Consider the following 23,117-nt stretch of genomic DNA (forward strand, 5'->3'; position numbering starts at 1 on the left):
GATATGTTTTGATTTTCATTTCCTTTTGTGTATATTCTATAGATAATTTATTTATGATTACCATAGAGATTGTATATAACATTCTAAGTTATAACAATTTATTCTAAACTAATAGCAACTTAACTTCATTCACATCCAAAACCCTACTCTTTTCCAGTTCCCTTACACCTTCCCATATTATGTTACTGATTTCACAAAAGACGTCTTTACATATTGTGCACCCATTAACATAGTTTATAATTATTTTTTATGCTTTTGTGTTTTACATATGGTGAAAGAATAAAAAGTGAAGCTATGAACCAAAATTATAACAATACTTCTTTTATATTTGTCTGTATATCTATCTCTATTAAATAATTTTATATTTTTGTATTTAAGTTACTCTCTAAAGTTCTTTCATCTCAACTTAAACTCCTCTTAGCATTTCTTTTTTTTTTTTTTAATTGCATGCCAGCGGCAAGGGCAGGCGGCAGAAGCCGCCAGGTGGGCTCCGCGCCCCAGGCACGCCACCCGGGGCGCATGGCCGGAGGAGGTGGGGAGCCCCGCGGCGGCAGCGAGAGCGTTGGGGAACCCGAAGTGCCGGGCTCCACCAGCGGGAGGCGCAACCCGGGGTGCTCGGCTTCACGCACCGCTGCGGAAGCTCAGCGTGCTGCTACCTCCTCCGCCGGGATCCTCTTAGCGTTTCTTACAGGGAAAGTCTAGGGGTAATGAAGTTTAGGGTTGGTTGAATGGCCTCACCAATTCAATGGACATGAACTTGGGCAAACTCTAGGAGATAGTGAAGGACAGGGAGGCCTGGCACCCTGCAGTCCATGGGGTCACAAAGAGTTGGACATAACTTCGCGACTAAACAACAACAACAAATTTTATTGAGCACATACTATGTGCCAGGCACTTTTCCTTCTAAAATAATTAATTTAAACTTTACTATATTCTGGGTAGTATTATTCTACCCTTTCCACAGAAGAGAAAACTGAGGCACAGAGAGTAACCTACTGTCCATGTGGAACAAAGGCAGACACATGGGAGAATAAAATTTTAAGTCTTCAATAAGTGACATGAAGGTTATTCATGGTTTTATGTGATTTAAGAGGAGAGGGTTACAGTAAACCAGGAGTTGGCTGGATCACACATCCCCCCAACTTCTCCTGGCTCTACAAATGTCTTAACATGGGATCTCAGACCTTGAGCTACACTCACACAGGAATATAACTATGGTAGTGGATTGACCAAATTGGTGTCCCTTTCCTTTGAAGCAGGAACTAACATGTGGTATATGATCTTAACCAGGAGGGCAAGAGAAGTCCAAACCCAGCCCTGTGGTGGGTGAACGATCAAGGGGATGAAGTGAAGTGGAGCTTCAGAGAGATGACAGACTTAACCTGTCGCACAGCCAACGTTTTCACACAGACGTGTGGCCTTCAGACTGGAGACCGTCTAGCCTTGATTTTGCCTCGAGTGCCTGAGTGGTGGCTTGTATCTGTGGGCTGCATCCGAACAGGTTAGTGACCCAAAGAGACCTTAGGATAGGCCTAGAGCTAATTGGTCCTGAAATATTAGGTGCTTCCTCTTCCCCTAAGTTTTTCCTTCTTAATAGTCTTTCCTTCTGTCAAATTCCTTTAAATACTAGTTTACTCCTCATTCACTCTTTCCCTTATACTCACACCTTATCAAGCACAATGTCATAATTCTCCCTTCCTCCCTCTCTCTCTCTCACACACACACACACACACATACTTCATCTTACACAGTCTCAGACATTCTTACTTCCTTATAAGATTCATCAGTTATTAACATTTTGCCATATTGGATCCCCTCTCTCCAAGGGAGTCATTAAAGAATCAGTTGCAGATACTGTGACATCCATAAACACCAGATAAACACTGAAATATGTATCTGCTAAGATTCGAGACATTTCTTTCACATAACCACACAAGAAGTCTCACTCTGATTCCATATAGTTACCTGATGTACATCCAGAGTCAAAATTCCTCAATTATCCCAATAATGTCCTTTATAGGATTATTTTTGTGCTTAGATCAAAAACCCAGGATTTCCCCTGGCAGTCCAATGGTTAAGATCCCATGCTTCCAATGCAGGGGTCATGTCTTCAAGGAACCAAGATCCCATGTGCCATACCGCACAGCCAACTGTTGTTTTTTTTTTAAACAACTGTACAAAATCCAAATGAGGATCATGTGTTGCATTTAGTTGTTGTCTCGCCACAGCCTTCTTTAATATAGAATGTTTCTCTACATACTATATTGTCTATGTGACAATGCAATGACAGTGTGATGTACCCGAGCCAGATGTGTTGCAGAATATCCCTCAAAATTTGTATTTCTGTTTCCTTCTTTATGATTATATTCAGGATGAACATTCTTTGCACAAGTACTAGAAGGACTTGTGTCTTTCTTGGTGCACCACATTGGGGATATATACAGTTGGTTTGTCCTAACATCAATGACATTGTTTTATCACTTTAGAAAGGTAGCATCCACGTTTGTAAAGGTGCATTTTCCCTTTGTAGTTAGTAAGTAATCTGTCATGTAATATTATGGGACTTTGTGAATATCCTTTCCCCAACTGTCTTTCAGTTTATGATTTGAAAATTCATTGAAGAGTCTTGACTGAATTAAATATTTTAATGGTGGTTTTATATTAGGTATTTCTATTTATATCATACCCTTTACACTTATTAGCCAGCACTCTTCTGTAGAGATTTTCCTTTCCCTTTAATGCTTGTCTATGCATTGACCTATATAATTAGTATGAGACTCATGGGTTCTTTTTTGAATCAACTTCAGTTCTGTCATGCATATTCATATAGTATGTCATGTTCTTGTTCATATAGTCTCTCTCATATTTCCTCACAAATAGTTGTTTAATCCATCAAGATCAAGAATTAACAGCAATGGCTGAGTGAGTATGGAGATGCCATGCCATCTGTATCATTAAAAGATGTTCCATGATTTATATCTGATCCTGTTCACACTGTCCACACTGTTCCTTGAACCTGGGGTAGGCAAGGCACGAGCTGAGGCTGGAAGGAGGCTGGAGGAGCCATAGGAACTGCAGCCACGTTTATTCTCTCCTGGCTGACGCAGCAGCCATAGCATAACCTAACACAGCACAACCTCTCTCCTGCCTGGCACAGCAGCTGTAGCAGCAGACACGCTTATTTTCTCTCCTCTCATGGCTGACCCAGCTGGACACAGCTGTGATCCAGCAGTAATGCTGCTGCTTTTTAGGTGGAGCTCCTATCTGCATATAGCACTGAATCCCCGACCAAATGGGTACCTCGTGATGCACATGTGCCATGCTATGAATGATCTCAGCTGCTACACAGTCATTATTTACAAAACGTGGGGCAAGAGAGCCTGAACACACCGTCTTGGCTAATTTGGTCTCTCCCCACCCATGAGAAATCCAAGACACATGAGAAATCCAAGACATGAGTTGAGACCTCTGGTATAAAAAGAATTAAAGAAGAATAGAAGTAAAGGATGAAAATTCTAAGAGGCATAGTACATGAAAATACTTGAGTCAGGAGTAGCCTAGATGAAGAATGGTCATTTTGAAATAGAGAATAGAGTTGTGTGAGAGAAAGGTGAAGCGTGAGCAGTGCTCACTCCAATGTCAGGATGACGCAGAGGGTCTTCCTGGAGAGAGGGCACAGGTGTTAGCAAAGAGAAGAATTATGAAGGAGAAAAAGTCAGTGTTCTGTGGAACATAAACAGGCTAGTAATATGGAAGGTGAGTAATAGGAAGACTCAGAAAAGGGTGCTTGATGGAAAAATTAGAGTCCAATAGAAGCACACAAAAGTTGAATTAATTGTTGGTGATGGGAGAAGGAAGGTAGGAAAGTTGAAAGGACAGTGTGGTTAACTTAGAGTATGAGGAATGAAGGAAACAGAAGAAATTCAAGGTGACACAAGAGATGGACAGAGAAGGAAAGGAGAGGAGAAAAAATGGGGGCAGAGATGCAGCATCAGGGACACTGTCCTACTTGTATCTTTCCCAGATCCCATGGATAGTTGTGTAAAGAAGGACTCAGTAGATGACTAGATCCATCTACAGTAGAAAAGTTTAGGATAGGCTTTTCAAATTTTTAATGTGCATAGAAACCACTTGGAGATCTTGTTAAAATGCAGATTCTGAGTCAGTAAGTTTGGGGTGGGGTGTCAGATTCTGTGTCCTAGGTGGTACTGATGCTCTGGACCATACTTTGCATAACAGAGGCCAGCGGGTTTCTATGCAGATAAACCAGGCCTGAAGCCCATGGCTGTCTAGCTGTGAAAGCAAAACAAAAACAAGCAGTTTCCTTTTCATACCTAGGGATCATCTTCATGCCAGGGACCACCCAGATGAAGGCCAAGGACATTCTCTACCGACTACAAGTGTCTGGAGCCAAAGCCATCGTGACCACAGATACCCTTGCCCCAGAGGTGGAGTCTGTGGCACCTGAGTGTCCTTCTCTGAAAACCAAGCTCCTGGTGTCTGACCACAGCCGTGAAGGGTGGCTGGACTTCCGATCACTGGTTAAGTAAGTTTCTGTTCTGACGAATGTACTTTCTGAGGAATGGCAAAAGGCCCTTCACTCCCAAGTGCTGGTAGAAAATTAGCCAGTGGGAGGAAACTCACCAGGTCTGAGCTTCTCTCCCCAGCTATGTCACTGATTTGCTAAGTAGCCCTCAGTTAGTTCATTTACCTCTCTTAGCTGCAAGTGTTTTTATCTATAAAATGGGGAAATTTAACTTCTATGCTTCTCTCACTAATATATATATACTAATAATATATACTCTTGTGCAAAAGAGATACATAGAGTCAGAGGGTTATTGTGTTTCATTTTCCTTATAGGTGGAGAATCTGAAATATTTTTATATAAAAATTAACATTTACAGGAGTTGAATGAAAAGTTAAGATGAATTTTTAAGGTGAAACTTGAGACAGTGAAGAATGAGGCTGTGGCTGACAGGCAGCTTTGGGAGCAAACACTTTCCATCTCTTAGGGTAGGTGGCAATAGGGACAGCTTGAGGAAAAAGTTAGGAAAGTGTTGGAGGTAACAAAGACTCCCTCAAAACTGATTCTGCAAGCCTTCAGGCATTTTTCATATCACACACAAATCATGCTGGATTTGTTTTCTTAAAGTAACTCCACAGTTTTTAAAGCTCTTTACTTAAACCACAAAAGGCAAATATACTAGTGAAATATACTACACATCTTATGCTAGATTATAAAGAAAATTAAATGAAAATAGCTTAAACAAAGAATATTCATTTGAACTCCCTTAAATTGCCCAAAGTCAGTATGGTATCATTTCTCCACGAGAGCCAGTGCTTCCCCCAGCACTGGGATTACTTGCAGTCTCTCTGATCGAATACTTGCAAGGAAACTTTCATTTACCATCATAATAGGCTCAAGAAAGAGACTCTCAGTCTCAGAGAAGCTCCCACATACCAAAGCAGTGATATGTGGGATATGAAGGAACCTGGTAGCTCAGCTGGTAAAGAATTCACCTGCAATGCAGGAGACCCCAGTTTGATTCCTGGGTCAGAAAGATCCCCTGGAGGAGGACATGGCAACCCACTCCAGTATTCTTGCCTGGAGAATCCCCATGGACAGAGGAGCCTGGCTGGCTACAGTCCATAGGGTTGTAAAGAGTCGGACATTACTGGGCAACTAAGCGCACAGCACAGATTCTGCCTACCCTAAACCTAGCCCTAACCCCAACCACCTCAAACTCATGCCAGGTCATATATATATGCTGCTGCTGCTGCTGCTAAGTCGTTTCAGTCGTGTCCGACTCTGTGTGACCCCATAGACGGCAGCCCACCAGGTTCCCCCGTCCCTGGGATTCTCCAGGCAAGAATACTGGAGTGGGTTGCCATTTCCTTCTCCAATGCATGAAAGTGAAGAGTGAAAGTGAAGTCACTCAGTCGTGTCCGACTCTTAGCTACCCCATGGGCTGCAGCCCACCAGGCTCCTCCATCCATGGGCTTTTCCAGGCAAGAGTACTGGAGTGGGGTGCCATTGCCTTCTCCCATATATATATGTGTGTGTATATATATATATCACTTCCATTCTCCCTAGCTTTTTCTTCCCCACCCCTCAACACCAAGTTTATGAGGTTAAATTCCTATAAAGGTAGTCTGTGGGGCTTTTCAGGTGGCTCAGTGGTAAAGAAATCACCTGCGAAGTAGGAGATGCAGGAGACGTGGGTTAGATTCCTAGGTCAGGAAGATCGCTTGGAGAAAGAAATGGCAACTGACTTCAATATTCTTGCCTGGGAAATCCCATGGACAGAGGAGCCTGGAGGACTGTAGTCCATGGGGTCACAAAGAGTTAGACACGACTGAGCACGCATAAGACTCAGCAACTAAACAACAACAAAGCTAGTCTGTGTGAAAAACAAGGTTAGCAATGTGACTAAAAGCACAGTGTATGCATCAGACTGAGTTGGAACCCTGGCTCTGCAACTTGCTGGCTATACGTCTTTAGGTAAGTTACCTAATCATTCTGAGCTTTCGTTTCCTCATCTGCAAAAGGTGCATAAAAGCATTACTTACCTCTTAGGGTTGCTCTGAATAGTGAATGAATTCTTACTTGTAAATCATATAGAGCCCTGTCCAGAATCATAGGAAATACTATTTCAGTGTTTGTTAAATTAAGAAATAATCCATAATATTTTCCCCATTTTTTTAAAATGCAGAAATGTCAGGTCACCTATCTGAGCCTCCCATAAACTTTCTTTGATGCCTAATACTGGGAGTTACAAACCCCGTTTTTCTAACTCAAAGCCTCATATTGTTTCTTTTGCTTCCCCAGAGAATGAAATAGTAAGAAACATGACTTCTGTCCTTTTGTATTGAACTCCTTTGCAGATCAGCCTCCCCAAATCACATCTGTATTAAGTCAAAGACCCTGGACCCAATGGTCATCTTCTTCACCAGTGGGACCACGGGCCTCCCCAAGATGGCAAAGCACAGCCACGGATTCGCTTTACGATCCTATTTCCCTGCATGGTAGGAAAGAGGGCACCAACTTAGAAGCTGGGCCACAGATATGGGGTGGAGTGTGCATCTGTATGTGCTGGGAAAGGAACTCTAGGTGGAATTGACCGCGTCCTGTTTATTCTTTTTGCTGTCTTTGGTTCACACCCCTGAAGGTGTGAGTATAGGCTAGGTATGAGTGTTTGCTGACAGAGACCTCTGAATATCAAAAGAGGAACCTTTGGGTCCTACCTAAGCACCTTCAGAGGACATGTAAAGGAGTGAGTGGAAACAGAAGGCATTCTGAAAACCACACAAATGACAAGCCTCTGTGTCCCTGTCAGTGGCTCCAGGGTTTGGTGGGAAAGATAAAATGCGCCAGCAGTGTGACCTTACGTGGCAGATCCTCTCCCTCCTCAACTGTGGACAAACTGGGCATGGAGCCCAATCATGAGCTCTTAGGGAAAATAATATCTGAAACTAAGCCACACTAAGCCACTTCCCTATCGGGGAACAAACACAGAGCTGAAGCTGGGATAACTATTTAGTCAATGTTAAGCCAAACTCTTCTCCCTCTTTTTCCCTTCCTCCAACTAATAATATTCAAACCAAACCATGTCCTATATATTTTCTAACTTTTCAACCAAACCAGGGGTTTTTTGGAGACAGTTGATATCTGTACTAATGATAAATACTGAGTAGCAAAACCCTGAGGAATGAGGGTGTAAAGAAGGGGAGGATAGTAGTCACAATAGTATCTGAGGCCAACTGTATTTTGGAGATAGCAGGAAATTGTTGCAGCTGAAGATGTCTGATGTCTTATGGTGCCTGTCAGACACAGGCTGGATTCTGGCTGCCTTGGGGTCCCTGCTTGAACCATGGACAGCGGGGTCTACAGTCTTTGCTCATCAGCTGCCTCAGTTTGACCCTAAAGTCATTGTAGAGGTAAGAATATTAACCTTTCAACATCAACAAACTCCCAGAAGAAAGTCATTTCAAGCTCAAAAGTTGGACCCAATTGAGAAATATTTTATTTAGCAAAGAAGTCTCTTAACACAACCCTGGCTCTGGGTTTCCTAAAGTGTGAAGCACTAAATCAATCATTGTATCAGAATTACATCAAGATGTAACCTTGAAGAAAACACACATTCCAAACCTTTCCCTATACCTATGGATCAGACTTTGTGGACTTGGGAACCAGAATATAATTTCTGAGAAATGAAAGCAAGCTCAGGTCTCATGGATCCTGGCTCTACCAGGGCCAGGTAGCTGGCATGTGAATGTGTGTGCATGCCTGTGGGTGTGTGAGTGTGTGTGTGTGTATATACTCAATTTAATGATGTGTTTAGAAACAGAGGCCTTTGAATGTGGCAGATCTAGTTACTTATCCCATGTTTGACGTTTATTAGTGGCACTCTGAGCTTCAGTTTCCTTATCTGTAAAGTGGGAGTTTTAGTGGTTGCTACCTCCAAAATTGTTGGGAATATTAATGAGATTATGTGTGCTTAGCCCTGAAAGTAGCACATAGAAAATACTCAATAAATGGTAGCAGTTGCTGTTAAGTATACCTTATGACAGTAATCAAGGTCACCTGCATGAACACCTTCACTGTATTTCTCCTCACCTGAAAATTGTGTCTCCACTCACTCCCCTGCTTTATATGTCAGAGGCAGACATGCCTCTTCACCTCTCAAAGTCCAGCTCCCACTTGACACCTGCTGCCAGTCTTGTTCTTTTCCCTGCCGTCTGTTTGGAGCCCCTCTCTATTAATCTTAAACTCACTAAACCTTTTCTCATGTATTTTCAATCTTTCGCTTTTCATTGACGCTACTCCTCAGTCAATAAATGTATTCAAAGTTCCTCATCCTAAAAATATCTTCCCTTCACCTTGGTACACATTGGACCAACCCTGTCTTTCCTTCCTTAATGTCAAATTGTTCCATGGAACATTCTCTACTTGCGACAGCCACAGCCTCTTTACCCAGCTTACTCCTGAACATTGCACTCTTCCAAGACTCTGCCCTCAGCTTTCCCTCCCTTCCAAGTAATTTCCTTCACTTCAATTTCTCCAGCAGACGCTTCTACTCAGGTGGCTCTTGAAATTACCTCGTCTTTTCTCTCCCAGGTAATTTCACCACATCTTTCTGCTGGTTGGTTAGGTCTATCTGATCATCCCTTCAGCAGCTGAAACTGTACCTTCCATTTCTCCTTCCCTGATCCTATATCAATATCTGCCTCTCCTTCATTATTTTCTGCCTTCATTCTACCAGTCTCTGAGGCATAAAGCCGCACAAATGACCTGAATCCCCCACCAGGTCCTATTCTCCTTTCCCTACAAGGGGTGTCCCTAAAGTCTCAGTGTATTTTAGACTTGAATTATTCCGAAGTATTAATTCTACAAATTTACTCCAAACTGCATTTGAAAGTTTGTTTACTATATTTTATACTTGTTACTTTCACAAATGTTTAATAATAAGCTTTTGAATTTATTTATTAATAGTTTCAATCTCTCTTACTGAAGATGGGAGATCGTGACTAAAACGAAAGATATGAAATTAAAATATTACTATTCATATTCACAAAACAAAACTTTCCCTCCATCAATTCTCTGACCAACACCTCAACTTAGGCTTTCTTGTGTTCCCCCAATAGTACCTGACACGTGCCATGTATGAAATTCATGCTCAATTTATATATTGAAAGAATTAACAAATGAATAAATTGGCTCCCCTAGAGGAAAGATCAGAATTAAAATGCTAATAACAGATCTGTATTTTAAACCTTAATTGTGAAAATAAAGTTTCTTCTCTCCTCACTTTCTAGACATTTTTCAAATATCCAATTACCCAATGCCTTGCTGCACCTTCTGTATATCGAATGATTTTGCAGCAGAATTACACCAGGTAAGGTAGAAGTGGCTGTGGCTGGTAACAAGAATATCTGGGTACCATTTTAAGTAATCTGATACACTGAAGTCTGTTTTTAACTATGGTTCTTTGCGGATACTCTGTGTGTGTGTGTGTGTGTGTGTGTGTGGTAAGTGTTGGTGGTGATAATTAGCAGCCAGTCTACCCAAATGAAACATTCAGTGAACCTTCATCATTTTGTTTCTTTTTCTTTTTTAAGCACTTTTGTTGTGAAATAAACATACAGAAAAATACATAAGATACACATTTACAGATTATTGAGTTGTTGAAAACAAAACATCTATGTAACTACTCACTGAAGTCACAAAAAGAGAACATTGCCAGCACCCCAAAGCCCTTCTCATGCCTCCCCATCTCCCCAAAAGGAATCTACTATCTTGGCTTTTATGGTGTTCATTTCCTTATTTTTCCCTTAGTTTACCTCCTAAGGAAATAACCCCAGAAAAATTGTTCTATTCTACCCGCTTTTGAACTTCCTGTAATTATGCATTATTCTATAGTATCTGGCCTAGTTTTTCACTGTTATGTTTCTAAGATGTGTCTGCATTGTTACCTGATAGTGGAGTCAATTTTCATTACTGTAAAATATCACATTTTATAAAAGTACCACATTTTTAATGAATTCTATTAATGGACATTTGGATATGTTTCATTTGGGGGCTATTGATTAATGCTACATCGAATTCTTGCACATGTATAGTGATGCATAAACACACATTTCTGTAGAACTTCTCTGGGAAAGGAATTGTTAGGTCACACTGACATCGCACGCTACTACTTTGTTTTCCAAAGTATTGAACCAATGTATGCTCCCACTGGGAAGGTAGGAGAAGTCCTATTGTTCCATATCTTTGGTAGTATTAGTTATTGTCAAAGTTTTCAGTTTTGCCAACCTAATGTGTTTGTATTCTCTGGTTTTGTTTTTCATTTCCACATGTTTGTGGATTATTTTTTAACTAACTTGAAATCTGTTCTTTGAACCTTATGGTCACTTATATAACTCTTATATAACTTACATAACTCTGAAAGTGAAATGGCTACTTCAAAATCAGAGCTAATATGTTTTAGACTTAAGAGTTAAAATATTAAGGAGTTCAATTTATTAAGAGAACTGAAATACAGCTTGATTTTACTCATGAACCCTCAATCTGGTTGAAATATGTTTCCAACTTTACTTCAAATCTTATATTACAGTCTCTTCTTGCGACAACCCTGAGAAGGTGACCAAACCTAGTTAAAGTTCAACCAGGGCTTAACTATTGACTCCACTGGACACTCTGCCCATTTTATGTATTTCAGATAAAGCTCAATAAGAATGAGAAACATGTACTCAATGAAACCAGTCATCCTGTCCTTTACTACTGGCTCTGTTTGTACCAAGAGAGAGTGATAAGGGAGTCTGCCACCTCCCTCATCCCTAGAAGCTGTCCTAGCTCAGCACCATGCCAACTGGTACTAAGACCTCAATCACATTTACCCACTTCCTTCAGGGACTCCATCATTTTGTGATAGTTTCTGTGTCATTTATGGACATTTTCATGGAGAAATGGAGGAGAGGATTTACACACACAATGTACCTGGCAAAGTACCACAAACGTTCACAGCAGACATTTCTGTTCAGTCCAGAATTCCTTCAGTACTGCTACCTGTGATCCTTTTCTTTTCTTACAGAAAGCTCAATCTTCCTGATGTCCTGAGCAATTCTTTTCCAACCCCTAATTTGTGTTCTCCAGCCAGAGAATAAACAAAAGCTCTTCAATTCATATAAGTCCACTGAAGGCAGTATAGTTTTATTATCATCCTAGCATACCCTTGGGGTCTTATCCCTCAGTCCTTATGGTTTATAAAATATCCCTTTAGCTACACAGAATGTTTAGAATGAGTTCTAAGCACAGTTCCCACCCCCATTAGATCAACCTCCAAATTCAATCCTGATCTCTGTGATTTAACCCATTAGACTCACCACAACCACCACTTACTTTCTTCTAGAGGAGTTAACAGGGACCAAAAGGAAATGAGTGCCTTCCACTTGGATTTGACCATTAGTAAATACCCAGAAGGCAAGTAAGAAAGTGAAGAAGTAGAAGGATGAATGATCCAGATGACAGTGCTCTTAACATCCTGGGCCTAAAGTAGAGCACCCAAGCCTAATCTGAGACTCTGTTGACACTTTGCCTTCCGCTCAGTCTTAGGTTCCCCACTCTGGAACACTGCTGTACTGGTGGGGAAGCCCTGCTGCCCGAGGAGCAAGAACAGTGGAAAAGACAGACAGGTGTTCTGCTCTACCAGGCCTATGGACAGTCAGAAACGGTAGGTGAAATGTCCCTTCTGGACCAGTCAAGATGTGCTTATCCACTGACCTCAGAAGATAAGTTGCATCATGCTGAGGATGTGCAAAGGCACCAATGTGTGCACAGCATTGCTCAAAGCCAGTGGGAGGCTTCAGAGCTCTTAGCTAATTTATCCCAAACAAATTGACAGAAAAGACAATTCACAGCTCATCCATTTGTCAAAAGACCAACGTGCTGAAAACTACTGGACAAAGACTTATAAAAGGGTCTAAGGGCATGGTGCCACTGTACCTGTGATAATTGGTTTAAGGGAGCCCAGGAGGGGCAGTGGGACAGATGGCATTCTCCAGAAACATGCAGGCCATCACCACAGAGCCTGTCCACTTCACCATCCCTTCCTAGGCAGCAACTAGAGGAGCAGGCAGGAACTGGTACTAGAAGTTCACTAGTTCATTTCTGCCTGTTTAGAGAACATACAGCTTGGATTGGGAGACACTAGCACGGGGAGAGACTTCTATATACACCCCCATATACACACAATGTAATCCCCAAAAGGATCACTTAGCAGTCAGGTAGGCAGGGTCTTCATAGTATCATGCGTGTCTTAACCTCAAGGACTTTATCCATGATAGTGTGAGCAGGTAGCTTTCTTCCAACACTTTCTCAATCCATTTTCCTTGCTGGACCAAGCAATTTTCCCCTACCTCCCTATCATCCCTTTAGGTGACAGAGGGATGACTGTCATCTCAGGACCTGTAGCAAAATAGATGCTCTAGACCCAATTCACTTGTCTGACATTATTCTCCAAAACAAAAATTAAAGAATCAGTTTTGGGGTCTGCTTCCAGGTCCAAGAAATGTTAAGACTCTAGGTATGTCCTTGCTGATTTACAGTTTATATTCGGACAAGGAGAATGAGATTAGAACTACACACCACACTCATGACACTTGACCCTTTTTCTCAATGATTCATAACAGAAAACTCTCCAATACCTAGATGGTGCTTTATTTCACCAAACATTTTCACACCTGTCCACGCATCTGTGCAACATTTTCTACATGCCTATAGTGTGAGTAGTGACAGCAGAGGAGAAAATGCTTCCTCTTCCAGGAGCTCAGACCCCAGTCCAGATCTCAGCCTTCCAGTTACAGGTTTCAAGACTGTAGGCAAATTACCGAGTCTTGCAGAGTTGAGCTTTCCCATCTCTGAAATGGAAATGCAATGCCAATCTTGCCAGGTTGTGATAAGGTAAATGGAAGAAACTATACACATTTCTGGGCACAGTGCTGAACTCCTACTGCATTTATGGTTTTCATTGTTGGTTTTTAGGTAGATATTGTGTTTAGATGCTGGAGGTGCAAAGATGGGTGGGACATCTCTATTCTGTGAATGCTCATTATCTACTGAGGGAAACAGACTAACAAAAACAAACTTAATGCCCTATTGGCAACAATGGAAGTGTGGGGGAAAATACTACAGAAAGAAAATCTTCCAACTTACTTTTCTTGGGACCTGAATGATAGTTAGAAGTAGTTGTTTACTGAATACTTGATGTGTGCCTGGCTCACACTCAAAAGCACTCAAAGTGATAAATGTTATAATTATCCTCTTTTGACAGAGAGGACATCAAGGGGGATTAATTGGTATGTGGCTAGTGAAGGGTGGAGTCAAGATTCAACCTGTGGTCTATCTGGATATAAAGCTCTTAACTCTAGGAAGAATGATATTTTGAAAGCGAAAGTGAAGTCGCTCAGTCGTGTCCACCTCTTTGCGACCCCGTGGACTGTAGCCCACCAGGCTCCTCCGTCCGTGGGATTCTCCAGGCAAGAATACTGGAGTGGGTTGCCATTTCCTTCTCCAGGAGATCTTCCTGACCCAGGGGTCGAACCCAGATTTCCCGCATTGCAGGCAGATGCTTTAACCTCCAAGCCACCAGGGAAGCCCAAATAATATTTTAGAGAACCGTTAAGAAGGAAAAAGCTTCATCAGGAAGACCGAAGGAGTAGGGCAGTGCAAAGGGGACAATGTGAACAATGTGAATAATTTCAACACAACTCTGAAGAGTAGTTGAGGCAGCTCCAAGTAAATGGGTTCATGGCCTTCCTCTGGGACACTGATACATGTCCATTATAAAGTGTGAACTCCACACCCTACATTACATGCCCCCAGCCTGGAGCTGACTCCTCTGCTTCTTCTTGGCCTCTCCCACTGGAATCAGACCCAGCATCAGGCTCAGTCCCAGTTCATGTCAGATGCAGTGAATGCCTGCTGACTAGAGTTGGGTCAATGCCTTCCAGCTTCCCAACAAGGGCTCTTTGCACAGCATTAAATGACATTTGTGAGCATGGATGCTGTGTTTGATTCTTGAAGCTTTGTGATCAGCCTAGACTCTTGGCCAACTCCAGTTCTCTTCTTTTGTAAACAGGGAATAAGCTGTGGCACTCTCCGGGGGATGAAGATCAAGCCAGGTTCCATGGGGAAGGCCATCCCACCCTTTGACATTCAGGTTTGATGGGAAAGATATTGGCAGAGAGCAGTTAGTGTTTGGCTAAGATTAGACCATTGTGTGGCAGGAGATGACAGAACCAGCCATGCCTCCCAGTTGTCCTTTCTACTCTCTGCCTACATTTCCTCTAATTTCCTGGGGAGGTTTCTGATGAGAAATGTCCTGGGCATGAGTGCAGCTTTCCAGGATGGCCAGAGGCCTCGCTCACCCAGCCTGGAGAAAGAGTACTTATTGTAGCGCTGGAGGCTCTCTCCACTACTGGTGCTTTTAGTCTTTCCTGATCCATATTTTCTAGCTTGAAGACACATTTGGGATGTGTATATATCTATGAAACAAATAGATTCACCCATGACTTGGATTTCTCCATTTGCTGGCTTCAAAGACTTCTGACAGTTTTATTATTTTCTGAGAGGGCTCCTGTATCACAACCCCTTTCCCCAGTTACCCCTACTGTGTCACATGAATAGGCCAGGCAATATTTGAGTGGGGCAGGAATGTTGGGGATCCTTGCAGGGTGGGATTCACAGATCTCTTGCTCTAGATCATTGATGACAAGGGCAATATCCAGCCTCCCAACATGGAAGGAAACATTGGCATCAGGATCAAGCCCACCAGGCCCATAGGCCTCTTCATGTACTATGAGGTAAGAACACACCATCTGCTTCCAAATAGCTCCAAGAATCCTCACAGGGAGTTGTGTAGGTGATAACAGACTAAACTCAACTCTGCATTCTGAAACGTCTTCCATCTTCCTTTATTCACGCCAGGTCAATGAAATCTGTTCTAATTAATCTCAAAGCTCTTAATCTCACATCCCTTTCTATCATAACCCATCTGACACTTACAGGATGACTAATGGAGTAGAAAACAGCTTAACTTCAGAACCAACAGACTTGAAGTCCAACTCTTACAGTTAAGAATGTTGCCTTTGAATGGGTTCAAATCATACCAGCCTACTACCAACAGGATGGACACAAATCTATTAAATCTTGCTGAGCCTCCAGGGGTGTCTTTATCCCCTATTTCAGAGGAAGAAACTGCATATTGAAAACTTGACATGTTTTCCCCAAGACAAAATAAATGGCAGGATTAGAGTTCAAGGTGTTGTGTTTTAGGCCCCAAACTCTAAATGAGAAATTCAGAGATTAGAGAAATCTACAATAAAGGAATCTATAATAAATATAAGGAAACCTGCTATAACTCTTCATCAGACAAATTCTGGCTAGCAGTGGCCACCGAAAGGAAATTCTTAGCTTCCAAGATTGACTGTGGAAGTGTAGACAAGCCCTGAAACTGATCTCAGCCTCCATCTCCTTTCTGTAAAGTCACAGCCACTGGCGTCTTATGGCCTGAAGTGGGAAGGGAATCCTGGTTCTCTCATGGGCCTATGCTGAGAAGCAAATATGCACGTCTTAGCCTTATTCTCAGTAGCACAATTTAAAGGTTGGATAAAAGAGAACCACAGAGTAACAGGCATACAGATCATCAGTTCTTAATCCTGTTTACAAGTTAGAATGATTTGAGGAAATATTTTTTAAATGGTAGGATCCAACCACAGAGATTCTTGTGAAATTGAACTGGGGTGGTCAAGAGAAATTACTTTAAAAAAATTGTACATGACGTATTTTATTTTGCAAAAATGTCTTCACATATGGCCACATCGATCTCTCCCATTTCACATGTTCTCATGGCAAAGAGACATCACTGTTCCATTAAGATTTGTTGGTTTATATTCTGTTCTTTCATTTCCTTTTTCTTGAAGTAAAATATATACATACATGTAACATAAAGTTTACTCTTTTCACTGTTCTTGAGCATACAATTCAGTAGCACTGAGTAAAATTTAGAATATTGCACAACCATCACCCCTATGCATCTGCAGAAAAATTTCACCATCCCCAGAAGAAATTCTGTTCCCACTGAACTGTAGCTCCCTACTCCCCTTCCATGTGGTTGTTCTATCCATTATTGAAAGTAATATATTGAACTCTTCAATTTTTATTATAGAACTGTGTATTTCTCCCTTGAATTCTGTCAATGTTTACTTTATATTATTCTGATTTCTCCCTTTATATAATTCTGATTTCTCCCTGTCAGTGTTTGCATCAAATATTTGGTACTAGGCTGTTAAATGTGTATTTGCTTCTAAACATTATATAGTCTTGGTGAGTTAACCCTTTTTTCAATATATAATATCCTTTTCTTATCACCTGTAACACATTTAACTTCAAGTTTACTTTGTTTACTATTAGATAGCTACCTCAGCTCTCTTTTGGCTCCTAATTGAAAGGAATATCTTTTTCCACACATATGAGTGCAGATAAAAAATCTGAGTAAGATCTGTGGATGGGATCAATATCAATGTCCTAGTTGTGATAGTGAACATTATTTTTGCAAGATGTTACTATGGGGAGAAACCATGTAAAGGTAGGTAAGATCGCTCTTATTATTTCATATGAAAGTGAAAGTGTTAGTTGCTTAGTCATGTCCAACTCTTTGGGACCCTATGGACTGTAGCCCGCCAGGCTCCTCTGTCCATGGAATTCTTCAGGCAGGAATACTGGAGCTGGTTGCCATTTCCTTCTCCAGAGAATCTTCCCAACCCAGGGATTGAACCTGGGTCTCCTACATTGCAGGCAGATTCTTTACCATCTGAGCCACTAGGGAAGCCCATATTATTTCTTATGCTGTGCTTAGTCGTTTAGTTGTGTCCAACTCTTTGCAACCCCATGGACTGTACGCTGCCAGGCTCCTCTGCCCATGGGGATTCTCCAGGCAAGAATACTGGAGTAGGTTGCCATTTCCTCCTCCAGGGGATATTCCTAACCCAGGGATCGAACCCAGGTCTCTCACTTCACAAGTGGATTCTTTACCATCTGAGCCACCAGAGAAACCCAATTATTTCTCATAACTGCATGCAAATATACAATTATCTTCAAAGTTTAATTAAGACACCATTTTCATAGTCTTTGTGTGAGGCTCAAATAGGTAATATTTTGAGAAGAAAATTCATTCAGCAAACATTTATTGACACCTCCCATCTGTCCAGGCACTGTGAATGCTGAACTTATAAGAGTGAATAAAATAAATGGAATTATACTCTAGTAGAAATTTTATTCTACTGGAGTACCACACAAAACTGAGTTGTTATTTTTTTTAATGCTCTTAAAATTTGCTTAGTATTGTTCACTATTTTACCAGTAGCATGCATTGAGTGCTTGCATGCAATGAAAATAGAGAGATATAAAAACTGCCCAAGTCAGGTAGAGCAGGATTTGAAGCCAGTATCTGAACCCTGTGTTGAGGCTCATCATCTCTAAACTCATTGCTTTCAACAAAGGAGTGCTGTTCTCTTTGCAGAATGACCCAAAGAAAACAGCTGAAGTGGAATGTGGGGACTTTTATAACACTGGGGACAGAGCAACTATTGACGAAGAGGGCTACTTCTGGTTCCTTGGGAGGAGTGACGATGTCATCAATGCATCTGGGTAGGTGTAGCTGACCCTGAGCCAGAAGGTATCACTCTCATATGCCTCGTGGGATCTAGCTTGCCCAGATCCTTCATGCATTGGTGGTGGACTCTCAGACTAGTTCTGAACCACGGTAAGTCATCATGCAATTTAAAGGGACTGGGAAGGAAAACTTTACTTTGGTCCCTCTTTGCTGAGGGAGCTTATTCTGTGTGCTCCTCTGATGAAGCACACACCACAAAAAAAACGTAACAACAACAATAATAAAATTCACCTTTATGGAATATGTATTATGTGACAGCGCTCTGTGCAATGTTTTATACAATCCACTTCTCAATGCCAGAAGGCAGATGTGACTATGCCCATTCTATTTTTTTTTTTTTTTTTAATTTTAGGGGAGGAGGCCCACACTGTGCAGCATGAGGGATCTTATTTCCCTGAGTGGGAATTGAACCCATGCCCTTGGCAGTGGAAGCACAGAGTCCTAACCACTGAACCACCAGGGAATTCCCTTGATTATGCTCATTTTACTTGAGGAAACTGAATCAGTGACCAGTGGAAAAAAACTTGCCTGAAGTTTCCAAGACAGTAGAGGGTGCAGCCCAGATTTAAACTAAAACGGTCTGACTCCAATTCTGTTGTTCCTAAGTCTTAAATAATTTATAAAGGAAATAAAATGACACATTAATAGTTTAGGAACAGGATGTAAAATTTCAACAAATGTTGAAGATAAAGAGTTTTCATGCCAGAGGAAGCTGCTCGACTTCAGGAATCCACATTTCAGTCCTCTGACACAGCCTTTGCACAGGCCTCTGGCTCCCTGTGATAGTTCCCCTCTGTGCCAGGGGAAGATGTATCTCTCCAAAAGGTGAGACCTGAGGGCCTGGGTCACCCTAGCCCTGGAATTTGCTCAGAAGGAACCATTGGTCCTGCAGATACCGCATTGGGCCCGCAGAAGTAGAGAATGCCCTGGCAGAGCACCCAGCGGTGGCTGAGTCTGCTGTGGTGAGCAGCCCGGACCCGTTTCGAGGGGAGGTGAGGAGGAAGACATGGGGTCATCGTGGCTGGGTGTGGGACTGGGAAGACATGTCCATGCATGGTCCAGGCCCATACCTACCCAGCCTTGGGTGGAGGGAGGGCAGTGTACATGTGCACTTACACTATGTGGACATCAGGGGGCACTGTGGCCTCATCTGTGACTGAAATGATGCTGATAGGGAATGCAGCTGCTGATGCCATCTAGGAGTTAATGAACCCTTTCTTTTTTTTTTTTTTTTTTTATATTTTTAATTTTATTTTTAAACTTTACATAACTGTATTAGTTTTGCCAAATATCAAAATGAATCCGCCACAGGTATACATGTGTTCCCCATCCTGAACCCTCCTCCCTCCTCCCTCCCCATTCCATCCCTCTGGGTCGTCCCAGTGCACCAGCCCCAAGCATCCAGTATCGTGCATCGAACCTGGACTGGCAACTCATTTCATACATGATATTTTATATGTTTCAATGCCATTCTCCCAAATCTTCCCACCCTCTCCCTCTCCCACAGAGTCCATAAGACTGTTCTATACATCAGTGTCTCTTTTGCTGTCTCGTACACAGGATTATTGTTACCATCTTTCTAAATTCCATATATATGCGTTAGTATACTGTATTGGTGTTTTTTTTTCTGGCTTACTTCACTCTGTATAATAGGCTCCAGTTTCATCCACCTCATTAGAACTGATTCAAATGTATTCTTTTTAATGGCTGAATAATACTCCATTGTGTATATGTACCACAGCTTGCTTATCCATTCATCTGCTGATGGACATCTAGGTCGCTTCCATGTCCTGGCTATTATAAACAGTGCTGCGATGAACATTGGGGTACTCGTGTCTCTTTCCCTTCTGGTTTCCTCAGTGTGTATGCCCAGCAGTGGGATTGCTGGATCATAAGGCAGGTCTATTTCCAGTTTTTTAAGGAATCTCCACACTGTTCTCCATAGTGGCTGTACTAGTTTGCATTCCCACCAACAGTGTAAGAGGGTTCCCTTTTCTCCACACCCTCTCCAGCATTTATTACTTGTAGACTTTTGGATCGCAGCCATTCTGACTGGTATGAAATGGTACCCTTTCTATGCACCAGTTTATTTATCCCTCACAGAGCACAATGAATTAAGGACTCGTCATACCTTTTTACAGAGAAGGAAACAGAGGCATGAAGAGGTTAAATAACTTGTCTGGATTACGCAGCTAATGAGTGGTAGAGTCAAAAGGGAAATTGAGGACTCTGGGTCTAGAGGATACATTCATTGATTCAGCAAGTGTTCATTGAACACCTTCTGTGTACAATCCCTGTGAAATTAAATGAAGACATAAGTAATAATATGAAACTAGTAGATTACCAACATTTATTAAGTGCCAAGTTTTAACAATTATTAAATGTCCATAGAACTCTACCTACCTAGTGAAAATGGTGATAACAATGAGAGGCATGCAGATAAATTTAAACTACCTTCATGTTTTATATGCATTATCTCATGGGATCTTTAGATAAACCTGATGAAGAATGAACCTCTTCTCTCCCCATTTCACAGGAAAGGAAATTGAGATTAAGAGAAGTTAAGTGACTTTTCCAGGGCAAAAAGTGGAAATCAGAAGTATTCAGATTTCTAAAAGCTCAACTGTCCATTTGTTTTTCCATTAATGCAATGAGCATTTACCCTTTGTTTTATTTTTGGCCACGCAGTGCGGTATAGTATGTGGGATTTTAGTTCCCTGACCAGGGATGGAGCACTGCCCTCTGCTTCAGAGGAGAGTCTTAACCCCTGGAAGTGCCAAGCATTTACTTTTTGAACTGAGTCTCCACGCTGGTTCTTTACTACAGGTAGTGAAAGCATTTATTGTCCTGAACTCAGAATTCTCGTGCCGTGACCCAGACGAGCTCACCAAGGAGCTGCAGCAGCATGTGAAGTCAGTGACAGCCCCATACAAGTACCCGAGGAAGGTGAGTGAGAGCAGCTGGATGGGGTCTGGTCCCTTTGAGCGCTTCTGGGGATTCCACTGCCTCAGTCTCATAGGATGTAGTGTAGCTGGGGTGAAGCATAAGCACCCAAGAGAATTAAAAGTTTTGCCTACAGAAGAAGCTTTTCAGTTTATGCATGTGGGGGAGCCCACTTAATTGGATAGAACCTCTATCCTGTGTCAGAAACTCATCCATTGCTGGCATGTCAACCTAAAGAAAAAATATTAGACAATTGTCCAAAGATATCCACGTAAATTATTTATAATCTTTCAAAATTTGAAAAAGACATCCAAATCAGCAACTTCCAAACTTTTGAAAAACATTATTTGTAGTGAAATATACATTTTATATTGCAATCCAGTATACATATACATACATAACAAAGAAAAATTAGCAAAACGATATTTATCCTAACAACATGTAATACATTCTGATACTTTTTATTCAACTTCATTTGTTTTAAATGCCATGAACAACATACAAAAAATGCTCAACAATAGAGAAAGGATTAAATTATTCAAGAAATTTAATATTATTCTGCAACTTAAAATGTGATTTTTATTTTTAACATAAAAATATCATGACAATATATTATTGAGATAAAAATGCAGGCTATGAAAGAATATATATAATACTATACTATTTGTTGGAGAAGGCAATGGCAACCCACTCCAGTACTCTTGCCTGGAAAATCCCATGGACGGAGGAGCCTGGTAGGCTGCAGTCCATGGGGTCATGAAGAGTCGGACACGACTGAACAACTTCATTTTCACTTTTCACTTTCATGCATTGGAGAAGGAAACGGCAACCCACTCCAGTGTTCTTGCCCAGAGAATGCCAGGGAAGGGGGAACCTGGTGGGCTGCCGTCTATGGGTTCGCACAGAGTTGGACACGACTGAAGCGACTTAGCAGCAGCAGCAGTTAAGAAGGGTTAGATGTTACTGTGGGTAACAAACAGCCGCAAATTTGTAGTGGATTGTAACAAGGAGGATGTCTTTCTTGCTCATGCCACTTGTCCACCATGGCTTTCCTGGGGCCTTTGTTCCACATCTTCTCATCTTGGGACCAGGATAAAGGAGCAACTGCCTTGTAGGTACCTGCCAGAGTACTAGAAGAGATGCACAGAGAAGGTGGCCTGTCTCAATGATTCCCAACTTTTTTATTAGAGGTGGCATACTTCACTCCTACTCATATTTCATTGGCCAAAGTACATCAAAGGGCTGCATCCAACTTCAGAGGGTAGGAGAAGAATTTGACAAAAATGGTGGACCCCAAAAATGGTGGAACCAGACTGTCCCATGGTGTCCACCTGTCTGGGGGTCTGTGAAGGGGCAAAGGAGGAGAGCTGCTGGGAACTGATAGAAAATGATGGGGGTCAGGGGAACTCAATTGGAATGGGTTTGCTTTATCTTCATCCAGGTGGAGTTTGTCTCAGAGCTGCCCAAAACCATCACTGGCAAGATAAAGAGAAGTGAGCTTCGGAAGAAGGAGTTTGGTCAGAAGTAGTTGGCAATAAGCTCTGAAGTCATCCTGTGATCTTGGCCAAATTCCTAACTGCCTCAGTTTCCTCATGATAGTGAGGATGAGGAGAGGAATGTTGAGAGCGGTGACTTGAAAGAGAACCAGGAAGGCCAACATTCCAGCATTTTGGCACTTTTAAATTAATATCAATCACTATCCTTTCTTCAAGTTCCCTGTTCCTCTCAGATTTCCCAGGTGAGCACTCAGAAAGGAAATAAAATATTTGAGTTAACATCAACAGTGACTCTGTTGTGTGTTTATTTTGAGAAATCTTGTGCTAAATGCTCAGTTCAGTTCAGTCACTCACTCATGTCCCACTCTATGCGACCCATGGACTGCAGCATGCCAGGCTCCCCTGTCCAACACCAACTCCCTGAGCTTGCTCAAACTCATGTCCATCA

General features: G+C 41.8%; 1 protein-coding gene and 1 non-coding gene across 3 annotated transcripts in view; one reads left to right on the forward strand and one right to left on the reverse strand.

Annotated features, from left to right (window-relative positions):
* Window positions 1–22,911, forward strand: part of ACSM1 (acyl-CoA synthetase medium chain family member 1) — an 87,345-nt gene extending 64,434 nt beyond the window's left edge. For both annotated transcript variants that reach the window (XM_055561541.1, XM_055561542.1), the window contains exons 3-14: window positions 1,291–1,501; window positions 4,339–4,546; window positions 6,886–7,026; window positions 7,779–7,938; window positions 9,817–9,896; window positions 12,107–12,230; window positions 14,637–14,717; window positions 15,259–15,360; window positions 18,078–18,205; window positions 19,123–19,222; window positions 21,057–21,176; window positions 22,615–22,911. In XM_055561541.1, coding sequence (XP_055417516.1) covers window positions 1,291–1,501; window positions 4,339–4,546; window positions 6,886–7,026; window positions 7,779–7,938; window positions 9,817–9,896; window positions 12,107–12,230; window positions 14,637–14,717; window positions 15,259–15,360; window positions 18,078–18,205; window positions 19,123–19,222; window positions 21,057–21,176; window positions 22,615–22,701 — 1,542 coding nt within the window. In that variant the 3' untranslated portion in view covers window positions 22,702–22,911. The remainder of the gene's footprint in view (window positions 1–1,290; window positions 1,502–4,338; window positions 4,547–6,885; window positions 7,027–7,778; window positions 7,939–9,816; window positions 9,897–12,106; window positions 12,231–14,636; window positions 14,718–15,258; window positions 15,361–18,077; window positions 18,206–19,122; window positions 19,223–21,056; window positions 21,177–22,614) is intronic.
* TRNAG-UCC (transfer RNA glycine (anticodon UCC)) lies at window positions 18,621–18,693 on the reverse strand. Its single transcript has one exon. It is a non-coding gene; the product is annotated as a tRNA-Gly (tRNA).
* Window positions 22,912–23,117: the final 206 nt, after the last annotated feature.

This window comes from Bubalus kerabau, chromosome 23, assembly GCF_029407905.1.
Source record: "Bubalus kerabau isolate K-KA32 ecotype Philippines breed swamp buffalo chromosome 23, PCC_UOA_SB_1v2, whole genome shotgun sequence".
Classification (NCBI taxonomy): Eukaryota; Metazoa; Chordata; class Mammalia; order Artiodactyla; family Bovidae; genus Bubalus; species Bubalus kerabau.